Raw genomic sequence first — 16508 nt, 5'->3', positions numbered from 1 at the left:
AAGAGCATCATAGTGCTTGTGTGTGCGTGTGTGTGTGCATTTGTGTGTTCTTTCATACACTGCGACAGGTTGAGCAAATGATGGATTCTTCTCTATGACTGATGTCACTATACTCTACGAAGAAAACATGGTATTTTGTGTGCATAGGGAAAATGCTCATGATAGCATAGGATAGGATAAAAGCGTCAGCTAAATGACACGTAATGTATGTAATGTCATGATAGAATATTTCAAATAAAACAACAAAAGCATGTAGTAAGTAATAATGAATTAGTGAATTCAACCTGCAATAACTGATTTTACGGACTGATATGTTGCCAACTACTACTTGTTTTGGCAAACCTCTCAGCTTCCAGTTATTTTAGCATTAATGCTGGTTTAGGAGACTTCTTGAGATTAAACAGTTAGTGCACAGTACTTACAAGCAGCATATGGCGTTAAGCTGTATCTCAGCGTACCATTTTTTCTGAGAAAACCATAGTGGAAACACGTGTGAACCACAGTCTTCCATTGATGTGGTACTGTGAAGTACGCTAGTTCTGCACTGCTATCATTTCCTGGACAGATCATATCAAAATAAATGCGCTATGCTTTTGTTATAGAGCAACTTATGTCTGTTGACACTTGTTTTAGTGGTTTAGAGTTGGCCATCACTGCTGTACAGAGACACCTTGTTAGTATATCAGTATTGAGAAGACCCTCATCTCCAAACACGAGCTCTACAGAAAGTGATGGGAAAAAAATGGGACGTGTCCATTCGTATGTGCGTATTTGATACTTTGGTAAAATATCAAATACTGAAATGAAAACAAGACAAAAGGTGGTGGAGAAACTGAAGTTTGTCGGCAGTGAGGAAGCCTGCTGCCATTTAAGTGCTTCGTTATGGCCCCGGCTGGAAATAATGACCTGCAGACAGGAAGTAGCTGCCTTTAACAATGGCTGTGCAACGCGCTGATGTTACGGAGACAGATAACAAGCGTCACACACAAAGTAGTGGCACCTCGCACCACCTGCATTCTCATCAGAAACACGGTCAACTCCAATGGAACCGATTTATCAGTAGGAAATGGCATTAAATCAATGCTCAAAACCAGGGGAAACTTGAGTGAATCTTCCTCATGACAGCCCTGGCGCCATGTATGCGTATACGTGATCAGCATTTACTAGTTAGGGTTAGGGGTTAATCTATAAATCATTTGAATCACATCAATTGTTATCTGTCACATCAGAACCCTCCCTGAGATATTATACTTTCAAAGAAGAAACAGGATTGGCAAATTGTAAAAGGAAGTTTATTTACAATGAAGTCTGTATCAGTACACAGACACATGTGGAATGAAACTTCATGATGCTTAATATATGTTTTGGAATTCAATTTTCCATCAGGAATGACCAAACAACATATAGATGTAAAATCGGTGACTTATCACACTATGTGGTTCACGCGGCGTTGTCTGACGTCCTGCACGCGTCCATTTCAGCTGCCCCTGAGACCTGACATACAACGCCGTCCACGCTAAAGCCATCGCCACAGGGATATAGTTACCATAGCGATGACGCTGTTATGCCGGTGCGGCTACAAGCTAATCAGACTCTCCTCCTCTTCCCCCTCCGGCTCCACGGTGTCCTCGGCTGCAGAGTCCCCCGTGGACGCGCTCCTTGCAGGGGGAGCTGGAGGCAGGTCAGTTGGGCAGCAGCGTCCCGGCGGGGGCCTCTCGACGGGTTGGTCGATAGGGTGGAAGACGAGGCAGTAGGCTCCGGGCTGGGAACTGTTCTTCACCGTGAGGGCCAGCTCGGTGGGAGCCAGTGGCTGCTGGACGCCATCCATGTACACACTGAGGATGTAGGCGTCTGGGGGGAAGAAAGAAGGAGGCGTGACGTTACCAGGAGATTGATGATAACGTTCGGATACAGGCTGTTCTCCTTCCGAGGACGGAGCTCTACCTGGGAAGTTAATACGTGCAGTTCGCACTAAATGCATTGGTGTGGTGGTCAATGAAAAAACTCTGTAGACCATCTTTCTTTCCCCGTGTGAAACCAAACGTCGACTTTGATTTATTACAAAGCTGCGCTTAAGTGACTTATTTAAACCCCAAATCATGAAAAAGTACTTTTTTTTTGCCTGAACCACACTGAACTGTTTCAACGTTGACAAAAAATGATTTGGAAAAGACTGAACGCATAATGAGCAATAAAGACTGATGAGGGAATTCTTTGTGAGTTATCAAACAGCTGTAAGTTGTTACGCCACTCAAATATAGCTAATAGTGAACTTAACTGATAAGCTTAAAGGTAAATTATGTCACACTAACTTTTTTTTACTTAAACAAGTAAGTAGAACAGCAACCTGTGATGACAGTTCAATATCATTTTAATGTCCTCTGTGAATCTAGAGCAGAGCTGCCACGTAACACATGATGCGTTGGACTGCGTTGAATTCTCCTCACCTACGGAAGCTTGTAACACCGCATTGCCTCCATAGATGCTGGTTACTTGGGTTCCTAGAGTTTTAAAAAGCAGGATGGGAGCCAGAGCCTTCAGTTATCAAGCTCCTCTTTGTGGAACCACCACGTCGGGGTCACCAACTTTCAATTTGGTGATATCGGCTCATTTAAGATAAAGCTTAAAACTTTCCTCATTGATAACGCTCATAGTCAGGGCTGGCTCAGGTCAGCCCGGACCAGCCCTTAGTTAAGCTGCCATAGGCTTAGACTGACGGGGGACTTCTTAGGACACACCAAGCTCCTCTCTAACGCTCTCATTCCACAATAATCCACATTTTATTAGTGCATATCACTAATTCAGCTGCCGTACGCGTGGCTTACTACTCACAATTAATCATTTCTGTTATAGGAGTTGAATGCATTATACATCTTTTACATTGTTCATTCTGTACACATGACATCCATTGTTCATTCTGTACACATCCCGGGAGAGGGATCCTCCTCTGGCGTTCGCCCAAAGGTTTCTTCCTTTAGGGAGAAGGGCTTTTTATTTTATGGGAGTTTTTCCTGTGCCGATGTGAGGGTTTCGAGTCGCATGTGTACAGACTTTAAAGCCCTCTAATGGTAATTTGTGGTTTTGGGCTATATAAAATGAAATCAATTGAATTGATCGCGCAGTTTACAGTGTTGATATTTCTTTTTCTTTATTCGTCTCTCCAAAGTCCCTAAATCTGTCATCTTTAATTTCCCAGCAAAACAATACGAAACATGTACTCATATACAGATACATACTGAAGTGTGGGTTGGGGTATCAGCCCCATGTGACAGCCTCCTCCAGACATTTACCTTGTTCAAAGCGTGTGGCACACTGCTCGGCCAGCTCCTGCATGGTGGTGGTGGGGAGGACACCCAGAGTTTTTGGGCTCGCTCCGATCTCTGGACAGCACACTGTCAGAAAGTCCTGCACGGTGGAAATACACAGGAAGCTACAGAGGGATATCTCTATGGAAACATCGCTGCCTGTCTCTCTAGGGGAGTCTGTGTGAGATACATGTCATTCATTGTTTGCAGTTCTTTTGCCTGACGAAACACAAGACCAATAAAATCTACCAGTGTGTTTTGCTGTTAAGTCATTTGTAAATATCGCTCATTGATTATTGCCTTTTGTATATTGCATATTGTTCTTTGAGCTATTGTGCATTCTAATACCGGCAGCGTCATATACCACTCCTCATTGTCTCTTTTCATCATGTGAGTCACTCCTTTCCAGATCACACAATGTGCCGTTGTTGTGTGTGTGTGTGTGTGTGTGTGTGTGTGTGTACCCGCACAGATCCTTGGACCATGCGTTCCTTGTTGAGCGTGAGTCGTCTCTCCCAGCGGTGGATGGAGTCCTGAACCTCTCTGCTGAGCTGCCGTGTTGCTGACCTCTGCTGGTCAAAAGTCTTGATGTGCTCCAAGGCGCCGTAGGTGGTGGTCAGATAATAGGAACCTGCACACACACACACACACACACATATAGACGCAAGGCCAAGATCAGTAATTTGTTAAACATAGAAGCAGAAAAACTGTTCTTCTTTATTCTTGATGGGGCACCTTCTCCTAGTGCCAACGATGGGTCCATCAGTTCCATCATGTATTCCACGTCCAGCTGCAGGCTGGACAGATTGGATCTAGCCAGGACATACATCATTACAGGCAGCAAGTCGTCAGCGCCATGGGCCCGCCCTAAACACACAATTAGAGGCAATTACACGATAACCCCGCATCAGATTTACCTTCATTCAAGATAATGTTGGGTCTGACAAGGCAAGCCCAGAGGAACGGCGTCGGCATGGGTTGGGACTTCAGCATAATCACAGCAGTTTGAATTGTAAATGTTAAGTGATGCTGACTGTCCCAAAAAGCCACCACATTAGAACAATAAGTTAAAGGGTTAAAGACGGTCGGACCTGGACTGCTGACAGACATGGAGTCGTAGATGAGCTTGCAGGCCTTCAACATGAGCTCGATCTTTTTCTGGGGGGAGTACTCCAGATGGAGGTTGTTCAGTTTGATGTTGATCTTCTCCATCGATGAGGCCTCGGGGACGGCAGTGGTTATCCCCAACGCCGTGGTGGTGCTGCCCAGGATGCCAGACTGACACACAGAACGACACACCAACAGTAACATTACAACCGCTGCTGCTGCAGGTGCTGCTGCGAATAGAGGACACGGGGGGCGGTTGGTCCTGCGGGAGTGACCCCGTACTGCCCCACCTGGTTCTGGGCCAGCTGCTTCAGGCTGCCGTCGCTGGTGTGGAGCTTTTCAAGATGCTCGTATATTGGCTCCCTCAGTGGCTTCAGTACGCTCTTACATAGAGCGGCTTCCGCTAGGCTCTCTGCACGGACAACACACAGAATCACTTCAAACTCTTTCTAATCGCCTTCTTCAAAATGACTCAATGTGACAGTGTTGATCAAACTCAGCACTAAGTAACGGCTTCACAAAACCTCCAACTACTACAGGTAGCGCTACCTTTGGAAATGTACTAGTGTTAGAATAAACTGATACATTTACTAGTAGTTTTGAAAATATTGGATATCTTGAGGTTGATATATTGTATTGTCATTCGTCTCACCAAAGGGCTCAAGACATTATCTACTTCAAAAAGCTTGAGGCTCTTAAAAGTGAAAATCAAGAGATTTTAATATATCTTTAATTCAAAATTCAAACAAGACCGAGATATCTTGAATTTGAGGACAAACTTCATGACTGTATGTTATTATTTTTTATTTACCCTGACCAATAATGCTGTGTTCAATGTTTGCCGTCAGCCATCATCAAGGACACTTTCTCAGAAGACACAGCAACTGTTTTACAGACTAAGGATTACAATTCAAGAAGTAGTAAAACATACATGGACAAGACTCCCCACACCACACATGAAGAAGGAAAGTTTACCCAGTTTGTCTTGCGTGTACTGATGCTGAGGCTCCAGCATGGCCTGCAGCTCTGTGCTCTGCAGCAGGTAACTCTTCAGCTGAGTCATCATTTGTCTGATCTCTTGTAGCAGCTCCGTGGAGGAGGAGTGCTTGGACATGGTCTCCAAGGTGAACATGCGGTGCTCTTTTACCTGAATGCCAAACATCAGTTCAGCTTGATTTGCGGTTCAAACTTCCAACCAACTACTTAAATCCCAATCAGCTGACTGTTCAAATCCAGAATTCTCTCTGCACTCACCAGGTTACCAAAGTAGCTGTGAGGGTCCCTGGCCAGCTCCACGAGGCGCTGTGTGAGGCGGCGGTCGTGGCTGATGAGGCCTGTGAGGACGGTGGACAGGCGGTAGCGGGCTCGGCCCAACATTACCGTGGTGGGGGTTCTCCTCACTGCTGCTTTGGGGCTGCGGCTTTCTGCAGGGTGGCTGGAGAAGAGCAGGAGTTAGTGTTCCCCCCTCGACTCCGCACAACCGGTCAGCCGACGCTCTGCGTTAGATTCACTGATCTGAGGTCGAGCACGACTAGTGACTTTGGAGGCTTTTATCAACTGTGCCAATTATTTCTGAGCACCGGTCTGGACTCCTGTAGGGCCACACACGTGTTACACGGAGAAGAATCAGTGCGCATAGCTTACGACGTTCGGCCATTTGTCTGTTCCAATAAACAACGAGCAACCATGTGCAATGGCTTTCGGCTTGGCTATCATTTATTGTGACAGTAATTGATAGTATTTAGGATTAGGTTAACCGATGGCGGTAGGAGAGAACGTGAGTGGGAGTGGATGTCTTTCTCTGTCGTGCACCCTGCCGCCACACGATGTCAGATGGGATCCAGCCAAAGATCATTCATCTAGTTTAAAAATGTAGTATCTAAATGTTGGAAATATATGTGACTATGTCACATTGGAATTGATAGACTCGCTAGTCTGCGAGCAGCGGTAAAGCCTACGTGACACACACACAGGAAGCCGTCTCTGACTCAACATATGTGCCGCGTGACAGCTAAACAGGCCCGGCAACGGTAACTAAGGGAGTCAGGGCTCAGCCAATAGTCAGTTTAACAAAATATTATCTTCTTAACCACGTACTACAGTACATATTATATTATAATACATATATCCTACCACGTTTTTCAAATGTTTATGGGCCCTGGCTGGTGCTTCAAAGCAGTTACAGTCTGAAGAGAGCCAATGCATTGTGGGTCAGTGAAGTATCTCCAGTAAGCTCACGCCTGTCCGTCATCACGTACACAAAATCTACACTATAGGATTGGATCGCACTTTTATTCCACTTCATACTTAGTGAGAACACTGGGTTAGTATGAACACTGCTATGCAGAGTGGGCCGGTATGAGTGTTCCTCTAGCTTAGTGTGAATAGTGTGTTAGTGTGAATAGTGTGTTAGTGTGAATAGTGTGTTAGTATGAATAGTGTGTTAGTGTGAATAGTGTGTTAGTGTGAATAGTGTGTTAGTGTGAATAGTGTGTTAGTGTGAATAGTGTGTTAGTGTGAATAGTGTGTTAGTGTGAATAGTGTGTTAGTATGAATAGTGTGTTAGTGAGAATAGTGTGTTAGTGAGAATAGTGTGTTAGTGTGAATAGTGTGTTAGTGAGAATAGTGTGTTAGTGTGAATAGTGTGTTAGTGTGAATAGTGTGTTAGTATGAATAGTGTGTTAGTATGAATAGTGTGTTAGTGTGAATAGTGTGTTAGTGTGAATAGTGTGTTAGTATGAATAGTGTGTTAGTGAGAATAGTGTGTTAGTGAGAATAGTGTGTTAGTGTGAATAGTGTGTTAGTGAGAATAGTGTGTTAGTGTGAATAGTGTGTTAGTGTGAATAGTGTGTTAGTATGAATAGTGTGTTAGTGTGAATAGTGTGTTAGTGAGAATAGTGTGTTAGTGAGAATAGTGTGTTAGTATGAATAGTGTGTTAGTGAGAATAGTGTGTTAGTATGAATAGTGTGTTAGTGTGAATAGTGTGTTAGTATGAATAGTGTGTTAGTGAGAATAGTGTGTTAGTATGAATAGTGTGTTAGTGTGAATAGTGTGTTAGTATGAATAGTGTGTTAGTGAGAATAGTGTGTTAGTATGAATAGTGTGTTAGTGAGAATAGTGTGTTAGTGTGAATAGTGTGTTAGTGTGAATAGTGTGTTAGTATGAATAGTGTGTTAGTGAGAATAGTGTGTTAGTGAGAATAGTGTGTTAGTGAGAATAGTGTGTTAGTATGAATAGTGTGTTAGTGAGAATAGTGTGTTAGTATGAATAGTGTGTTAGTGTGAATAGTGTGTTAGTATGAATAGTGTGTTAGTGTGAATAGTGTGTTAGTGAGAATAGTGTGTTAGTGAGAATAGTGTGTTAGTATGAATAGTGTGTTAGTGAGAATAGTGTGTTAGTGAGAATAGTGTGTTAGTGAGAATAGTGTGTTAGTGTGAATAGTGCGTTAGTGAGAATAGTGTGTTAGTATGAATAGTGTGTTAGTGAGAATAGTGTGTTAGTGTGAATAGTGTGTTAGTGAGAATAGTGTGTTAGTATGAATAGTGTGTTAGTGAGAATAGTGTGTTAGTGTGAATAGTGTGTTAGTGAGAATAGTGTGTTAGTATGAATAGTGTGTTAGTGAGAATAGTGTGTTAGTGTGAATAGTGTGTTAGTGAGAATATTAGGCTGGTATGAGGAGCAGGTGAGTATAATATGAGTAGGAGCCTCTCCACGCCTTCCCAGACCTACTTGGGGCTTTGCTCCTGCTCCTGGTTGGGCTCTCCCTCTTCCTCCGTGCTGCTGGTGGAGGGGGAGTCGGGATCGGTCACCAGCACACTGCCCCCCTGTGGCGAGTACAGGGACACATCGGGACGCCTCGCCGGTGAGGGAGGGGGCCCCCTGATCGCAGCGGTCTGATTGGCTGATCCTCCCCCTGCCTGCTTGGGGCACACAGGTGCGTCTGGTGAAGAGGGTTTCCTCCGGGGCGGGGGGACTGGACGGGACGGCTTTTTCATCAATGGCGCAGAGTGGGGGCAGGATTTCTGTTCGTGCTCCGCTTTATCCATTTTCACCTCTTTTTCCTCCCCCTCATCTTCTCTCTCTCCCTTTTCTCGGTCATTTGTTACCTCATTCTCTTGACGCTGGCTACCGTTCTGCTGTTGGACCCCCTCATCCAGCTGACCTGATTTACTCGCTGTTTCCTCATCGCCTCCCTCTTGTCCCTTCTCTCTCTCCGTCCCCTCTGCCTCCTCTGTGTTGGCGCTTCTCCTGGAGGAGGTGCGGCGGAGAGGAGCGGGAGGCAGCGGGGGCGCGGTGCGGCCCTGTGGGGGAACGGGAGGCCTCGATGGAGTGAGTGATGTTGACATTGACTTCCTCTCTTCTTTCTCGCTTGCTTCGCCTCTTCCTTCCTCTTTTCTCTCGGCTGCTGAAGGTGAAGTGTGAAGTGAGGGGGGGAAGGAGAAGAGGAGGCCCGTCCCTGACCCTGAGCTCAGGCTGGGGGGTCGTGGTGGAGGGCGTTTGTATTTAATGTCCTGGGTGGGCGTGGTTTGGGCTTGACCTTTGACTTCTGTGCTGATCCTCTGTGGGACCTCTCCATTCTGCAGGGAGGAGGTACGTATTTGAGTGGGGACTGTGGGAGGTTGGGGGGGGTTTAGGTCTTTGATGTCACTCTCCTCCACGGTGACTGGGTTAACATACAAGTACAGACTGTTGTGGTTCTGGTCCAAAGCCAGGTCCCGGTCCTTTACCGGCCGGTTGAGATCGGACATCCAGAAATCTGCAACACATGCCGTTGTTTTAAAAAAAGCTGATATAGTGGCTTTTATAGCTGAGTAGCTGAATTAATGCCATTTTTAGAATATCTCCTAGGTCAGGGGTCTTAAACTAAAAGGTCAAGAAGTCCAGTTAGAAAAGAAAAGGAGCAAAGGTCATAAGAAGATCATAATGGGGCTACTTAGTGTGATTAAATAGAGGAATAAAGTTGTATCAACATTTGCATGTAATCAATACACGACTAACAAATCAAATGAATTCAATATGATTCTAAAACTCTTTTGACAACATTTATTGTCACGTAACAAAGAACTGAACATTTATGTGTGACTCCAAATATAAATAATGTTCTCTCAATTAACTAAATAAAAGTAGGCTGCATTTAAAAGAAAATAATAATAAAATTCAGAAAAAAACGGGAAGCTAAGCATGAATTTCCCCTTTTCTGCTTCACATTTGGTCTCAGTAAATCATAATCAATCTAAACACATTGTAACAACTTTTTTACTAAGTGCGAGAATTAAAATATCGTTTGTCCAGGATTTTAAACCCGAACGCATCAGAGTCGTTCTCCTCACGAGCTCATTGAGCCCCATGATGGCGTGAAAATAAACTTCACTTCAAATCATCCAGACTGTCATGAGACATTTATCTTACCAAAATGTTCTATCCTGTCCTGACTTCGTCAGAGGTACGGCCACGAGATGTGTTTGTACTATGACAAAGATTTTAAGTGACATTCTTGCACCTGCGTGTGTTCTATTCCTTTGATTTGGGCAGTGTTTGTATACAGATGTGTGAGAACATCTTAACATTTAATGATGTAGATTCATCTACCTGCACCCATTGCAGAGATGACGTCCAACTCTTCTCGCTGAGATGCCGTGGTAATAGCGCGGGGTAACCTCAGTGGCACGGCCAGAATGTCCCTTTTGGGTGGATTACGATCGTTAGTGGGGGGGTTTTAATAATACGTCACAGTGTGTGTGTGTAGACGTGTCATTTGATATCTATGGTGGTATGTTTATACATTTATATTGCATGTTAGAGCTTCATATGTTAACATAGATACATATATGTATGTCACCTGCTGGCAGTGTAGAACAAGATCAATTTGAAGATGTCATCAAACGCCAAAGAGGAGCCGTCTAAGTGGAGAACTGGGACAAAAACGGGTTAAGAGCAACTCACCAACCGCTCTGCGCTCATGTTTGTATATTGCATTTTGTGTTTCCATAGAAGCTCTTTGCATTAGTGTTTAACGCGTACATGTCTTGTGTTGCTTGACCGTCAGATGGTGCACGGGCGCCGCCCCCCCTTCATCAGGCAGGCGCACTGACAGCGCCGCGCCGAGGAGCAGGAAGGCCTGTGAACGACGACATGTGTTTATGACTGTCAGGTCAGAATGGAGGCACTGAACACAAACACACAACGCAAGGGTACACGCGGCGTTCAGATGGTACCACATCTTTATTTAGCACAAGCTGACAACAGCAAAAGCAACGAATTAACGTTCCAACAATATGGGTGTTCAGTGTTTCCTGCCAAGAAAGAAAATAACCTCTGACTGTAGATTCACAGAACGAGTCCTGGAGAGGTTTTCAATACTTCATGTGACTAATGACTTCATGACAACATGACACTGAAACCCACAACCTGTTTTTTTTTGTATACAGACAGTGAACTACAACACGTTAATAACTAAACTATAGCAGCGTTTTAAGTGCTAGATACGCAGCTCGGGGGAATTCATTACTCCTCATTTCTCCGCCATGTTTCATCATCATCTGTCACATGTGCCAGTCAAACGTACGGACACACCTTTGGAATTAATTGAACGAGAAAGTGTGTCCATACCTTTCCTTTGACTGGTACTATATCAATACAGCATATCCAGTGGATTGTCATAGAACATATGATACTAAATTAAGGGTGTAGTAATCTAAAGTTGAGCAATGTGTGTGTGTGTGTGTGTGTGTGTGTCTCACCCCAGCCATCTCTTTCTCCAATACACTCGTCGCTTGGTCCCGGCTGAGTCCTTTTGGCTGCCATACGGAAACGCTCGCAACCAGCCGATCTATGGGATTCACTAATAGAAGAGCTGGAGGTGATGGTGGGATAACCGAGTTTGGGGGAGGAGGAGGAGGAGGAAGAGAAGCGGAGGAGGGGGCGGGGCATGAGATCGCTGGCAACAGAGCAGTGGGAAGTGGACTTAAGGAGGGAGTAAGATCGGAGGAGACACTTTGCTGTAGAGGAGTCAGGGGAGCAGGGGACACTGGAGTAGGAGCCAGGGGGGGAGGAAGAGACAAGGGGAGAGGGTTGTGGGAAACAGGGGTAGGGGGAGGAATGGAGAGCGGCGGGGAAGGTTTCAGGGTGGGAGAGAGAGGAGGCGGGGGCTTCGAGATGGAGGGTGGAAGGGGAGGGAGGGGAGGAGGAGTGGACACAGGTGCAGGAGCACACAGGGGGGACTGGGAGGACTTCACCAAGGGAGGGGGAGGTTTTGGTCGACATGGCCGGATCGGGGGATTGGAGGAGGGCAGGGAGGGTGGAGGAGACGGAAGGACGGAGGCAGTGGGGGGGGTGGATGGCGTGTCAAGGGATCCTGTCCCAGGGCTCGCGTGGCTGTAAAGGGGAAAGAGCCGATGGTCAGTGAAGGAAAAACACGTGGCGGATTTGTTCATATCTCATCTCAGCTTCAGTTTGCCTCCAGTCAGCTGACTCGGGGCCAGTACGCCTACAAGTTGAAGCTCGCCCTCTGTGCTGCATGCGGATGTGTGAAACATGATGTGTTTCATAACCTGTGAAGAACCGAGGCCGTTGCTGCGAGGGACACGGGGCGTCCATCTCCTTTAAGGGTTTGTGGCACTAAACAGAAAGATGGTGCAGGCATGAGCCTTAAATATAGGAGGTATTCCGACATGTTGCTCCATCTCTCATTGGTTCCCAAAGTCCCGACCTTGTCTGTAGCGATTGGCCCATTGGTAAAGACCTCATGCTGTGTTCACACCAAATACAAAACAGATAATGGAGGGAAAGATATTGCAGCTGTCGGTGGGCAGCCAGGGGCTCTGCAGCGCGGCACATCGCGCAGAGACCGGACTATGTCTATGAATGCACGTGAACAAGCCCGGCACCAATCCAGAATCATCCAGAACACCGGCTCAGCTCAGGGAGAGCCGGAGTTCCTCTGGACGACATTTTGCAGCCAGACACAATTTCCTGGGATATCTGGGCCTTCGTAAACATGAGTAGAAATAGTGGTTATTTCAGCCATAACTAATGAAATGTTGGTGACTCAAATGAACACAAATGCAGGCGAGATCCAACAGTGGGGCAGCACATAATGAGTCTGCTGTGAGCATAATGTGCATTAGTAAGGCTGCATTGAAGGATTCATAAAGCAGAACAAGCGTTTAACGCCTAAATGCTTGACGTCAATTATCTATATATATATATGTAGCAAAGATCATTTTAAACCCTGTCTTTCTGTAAATTACAATTGTTGATTTGGAAACGACACTAATGGAAGCCGTGGCCACAACAGTGACGGTGATAAATCATTGCAGGTTGTGTCACTAAACGCGGCACATTGCCGACTTTCTTGAGGACCTGTCGTACTCTATAAAATGTCCTGTACCACAGTTGGAACAAGTGGAAACAGCTGGGCACAGGTGTTAAGTTAACATCCGACCTGATCTCCAAAACCTGTTCGTAAAAATGTATACGAAATATTTGACATAGAAATTCGTAACAATACATAGGAACTGGCGGTGGTTAACCACGCCCCTTGAGTGAACGTCAATTTAACATTGATTTCTCGTTATAAGTGCAATCATAACAGGTTTATTTTACATGGTTAGACACAAAGTGTGTTTCCGGGGCGCAGGTCCCCGTTCACTTTGAACAGGGTGACGTCATCAGTTGCACTCCGTATTTATTTAGTCTGTATCACTGCGAATTTTTATGTTCAAGATTTTCGTATACATTTTTACTAACAGGCTGTAACATCAGTCAAACAGAAAGCAGCAGGACATTTTCAAATGTATCTACAATGTTTGTGGCTGAAGGGCCGTGTGAGTCATAATAAAGCGCAGTGTCTGCTCAAGTAGAAGTAAATGACCTCATAGCAGTTTCCATTCCAGGCTAATTTATACTTGGGTTTCACTACAAACTACCCGGGCAGATTTCACAGATTACTGCATTTATTTAAGCTTTTAGCTACTTTCAAGAACAAAATCCGACCATTATAGATGGATCTGCCCAACAGAATATTAACTCTACCTTTTCCAGAATAAATAGTGAAAAAAATGTACTATATACCATTGATAATAAATACATATCCAAATATTGAAAAGGAAATTATTTTGCATAATTTTTATTTTTATAAACTTTAAGTACATTTTGCTATTGATACTTTTGCTATAAATTAAGTAACATTTTCAACGCAGGAGTCATTTTATACTAGAGAACTAAACAACTCTAAAGTAAGGAATCTGATGACATCATCCACGCTGACCTTTGACCTAACACGACCCCAAATCCCACTCTCATAAACAGTACCAGACACAAAGCAAACTTGTGTATTGAACAAAATACATTTAGAAACTGTCATCGTTCTAATGTAGTAACCTTGTCCAGGGGACAACACGGTGAACGCAACAGCCTCAACGCGTCTGTCCAACTGTTACAAAGTCACACTGTTGCATCAGCAGAAAGGACCCGAAAACCAACTATTACCAAACTGCAGCCTGTAGGGTTATGAAGGGAACACGCGTGGTAATGGTGCGCTCTGCCCTTTAACGTGGTCTGATTCCACGGGGACGAAATGAGTCCGAATGTCGGACACAAAATGGTTTCTCGTCCCTCGCTGTGCTTTGGCTTGAAGTATCAGCCGAGGCGGCACATCTGTTTTTCCTGCGCTGGCTGTCTAACTTTCCGACTCGCTCTCCCCTTCGTGGCAGTTCTAAGAGCCCCCCCCCCTCACTCACCCCCCCCCCCCCTCCCCCCCTCCAGGGAGCACCGTCGCCCCGTCGCGTTGTCCCTCGGAGCAGCGGACACAGACGCGTCCCACCCGCCCGCTCACCTGGTGGCCTTGCAAACGACGCCGGCTTCCATCGTGTTTCCACAGACGGGCTGTTGGGCTGTGCTGTGTCAGTGTCTCTGCTCCATCCAGGGCCCCGCCTGCCCTCTGCCCCCCCCCCTTCTTCTTCCTGCTGCTGGGTCGGAGCACGGCGAGGTGAGGGAAAGGCAACGGGGGAAAAGTGCCTCTCTGTCAGCCCTCCCCTCCACTTCCTGAGCTGGTAGTGAGGCAGGAAGAGGCCGAGCTCTCTGGCCGGACTTCCCCTGCTGTCTGTCTGTCTGCTGTCTGTCTGCCGTCTTCTTCTTTTGCTTTTGTCCAAGACACACTTGCACGCACGCCACTGTTGGCCTCTTATTTTCTTTCTTTTTTTTTTAAAGCAAAAAAGTTACGAAATCCCCCCAATAGACGTCATCTCACTTCATCTGCTCGCATCAGCACATTCAGACAGGAACACAAACAATAACCCTGCTGGGAAACTGTGGATGTGGCCTAAATATCCAGCGTCCTCCTCTCCTTCCTTCTGCCCTCCCCTCTCCTTTAAAGACTTCCAGATGCTCCCCCCTTATGACTGTGGAATGTACAACTTCATGCCCCCGCCCCGTTCTCCCCCCCGCTCCCCCTAACCTCCCCCTTCTCTTCTACTGTGTGAAACTCACAGTCTGGTCCTTCCGTCGCACCTCGGTGTTATTCACTGCTATTTCTTTTATGACGTACATCATACTTGGGGTCGGGCTGATATGTATGCGGTAGGCTTTCAGTGTGAAGTGTTTCAAATGCGCAGGATACTTACTTGATACTTTGCAGGCGTGAAAATATTAAAAAAGGACAAACCCGAAACCTGAGTATTGATGAAAATATTGATGCTAATTAGAAACTGACGTCAGTTGGATTCTAACACTGTTAACAAAAGCAAAAGTCTGCAGGTCTTACATGTGCATGTAATGTGCATGTACTGTCTGCATGGACATGCAGCTGTGGTCAAAGACACACACCCGCACACACGCACGCAGACGTGCATCACAACGCAGCCGAGCGTGGAGCCTGTGCAGCTGCTTCCTGTGGTCTGCGAGCTGCGCTCAGCTGAACGAGATGAGCAGTGAAGCCCCACTGGGGGGGGCTCCTCGCACGCCACAGGCACAGGCCCAGAGCAGGAAACATGGTCAGTGGCTCCGTACACACCGTTTCATCACAACTTTTTATCCCTTCAACATTGTTTTTAGTTGCGGAGTTGGGGTTCCATAGAAACATCATCGCCGTTTTAAGTTGTTTTGGTGAAAGTTATATTGAAAACGTTTTAAGGGCCCTGATGAAACAGATTTTTATTAGAGGAAACTTTTTGTAAACAAAACAATTGGGTTCTAAAAAGTCATGCAAAAGTACAAACATAAGATAAAACCATAACACTCTGTGAGACGATGTCTGCAGGCTGTTGTGTCCGCGCACGTTGGTACCAAACCGAGCCAGAACTGACTTCCAACAGATTATTATGTACTCATCACAAGCAAATATATGCATACTTCACACCGTTTAAGTCCACAATCTGCACTCATGCATGTCAATTCCAACAAGTTAGTAAATATGACATGCAAATCACTCCAGAACACGTGCACATGGTGGTGCTAATGTACATTTACTCTGCAAAGCAAGAAGCGAACCATGAAAATGAGACGCTGAATCGTTGATTGGATCAATCGTGATTTCGGTATCAGTCCTCTCAGACAAACCACAGCAAACGCATCATGAATCACGTAGATGTGCTTTTAGCCTGGTGTTTGCACGTTTTATAGGGTTTATAGGGCTGTTGGTGATTTTTACAGATGTAGGAGGTCACATTGTTTAGTAATCGTTGGTGGTCAATGCCCCTACAAAGGTCACATGCTTGTTTCCAAGCTATACAATGATGTATACTTTATGTTCTACATTCAAATAGACCTTCTGTTAGACCCCTACTTGGCCAGCTCTTCTCTGAAGATGTCATTTCTGGTATGTTGCTCAGTCACAGGCCTCCATATGCCGTGTCAGAAGCTTCCCGTGCTGCTTGTGAAGACCGAGCCAGTGCTTCATCTTTCCTCTGCTTTCTGAACACAGACCCCGTTTTCCGTTCTAGCTGAAACAGACACTGAGCATTTGGTTGAGGTGATTCATTTGTTTACCAGGAGCAGGCCACGAGATTTGACCGTCTTTCAAAATGATTTTCCCGATGACAATAACAGAGGCGCAATGAGTGAGTTGAAGAGCTGTCAGCTCAGACAGCGTTGTTGGC

The 16508-nt window shown here is 45.6% G+C and overlaps 1 protein-coding gene across 1 annotated transcript; it reads right to left on the bottom strand.

The window, feature by feature from the left end:
* Positions 1-1270: 1270 nt before the first annotated feature.
* rin3 (Ras and Rab interactor 3) lies at positions 1271-14783 on the bottom strand. Its single transcript, XM_040198674.2, has 14 exons — positions 14249-14783; positions 11154-11787; positions 10435-10531; positions 10253-10325; positions 10003-10094; positions 8143-9169; positions 5667-5847; positions 5388-5559; positions 4703-4824; positions 4397-4583; positions 4041-4172; positions 3770-3936; positions 3291-3405; positions 1271-1851 (listed from the first exon to the last, which is right to left on the bottom strand). The coding sequence occupies exons 1-14, from the start codon at positions 14278-14280 to the stop codon at positions 1577-1579; spliced, it is 3306 nt and encodes a 1101-aa protein (XP_040054608.2). The 5' UTR covers positions 14281-14783; the 3' UTR covers positions 1271-1576.
* Between the last annotated feature and the right edge of the window lie 1725 nt (positions 14784-16508).

This window comes from Gasterosteus aculeatus, chromosome 15, assembly GCF_964276395.1.
Source record: "Gasterosteus aculeatus chromosome 15, fGasAcu3.hap1.1, whole genome shotgun sequence".
Lineage (NCBI taxonomy): Eukaryota > Metazoa > Chordata > Actinopteri > Perciformes > Gasterosteidae > Gasterosteus > Gasterosteus aculeatus.
Note: the sequence above shows the minus strand (reverse complement) of the source record. Positions and strands in the feature narration are given on the sequence as shown.

Coding starts and splice junctions, on each gene's coding strand:
- rin3 (XM_040198674.2), bottom strand. CDS start 14,280: ATGGAAGCCGGCGTCGTTTGCAAGGCCACCAG. Junction 4,584..4,702: donor AGCAGCTGGCCCAGAACCAG/GTGGGGCAGTAC, acceptor TCTGTGTGTCAG/TCTGGCATCCTGGGCAGCAC. Junction 3,937..4,040: donor ATCGTTGGCACTAGGAGAAG/GTGCCCCATCAA, acceptor GTGTGTGTGCAG/GTTCCTATTATCTGACCACC.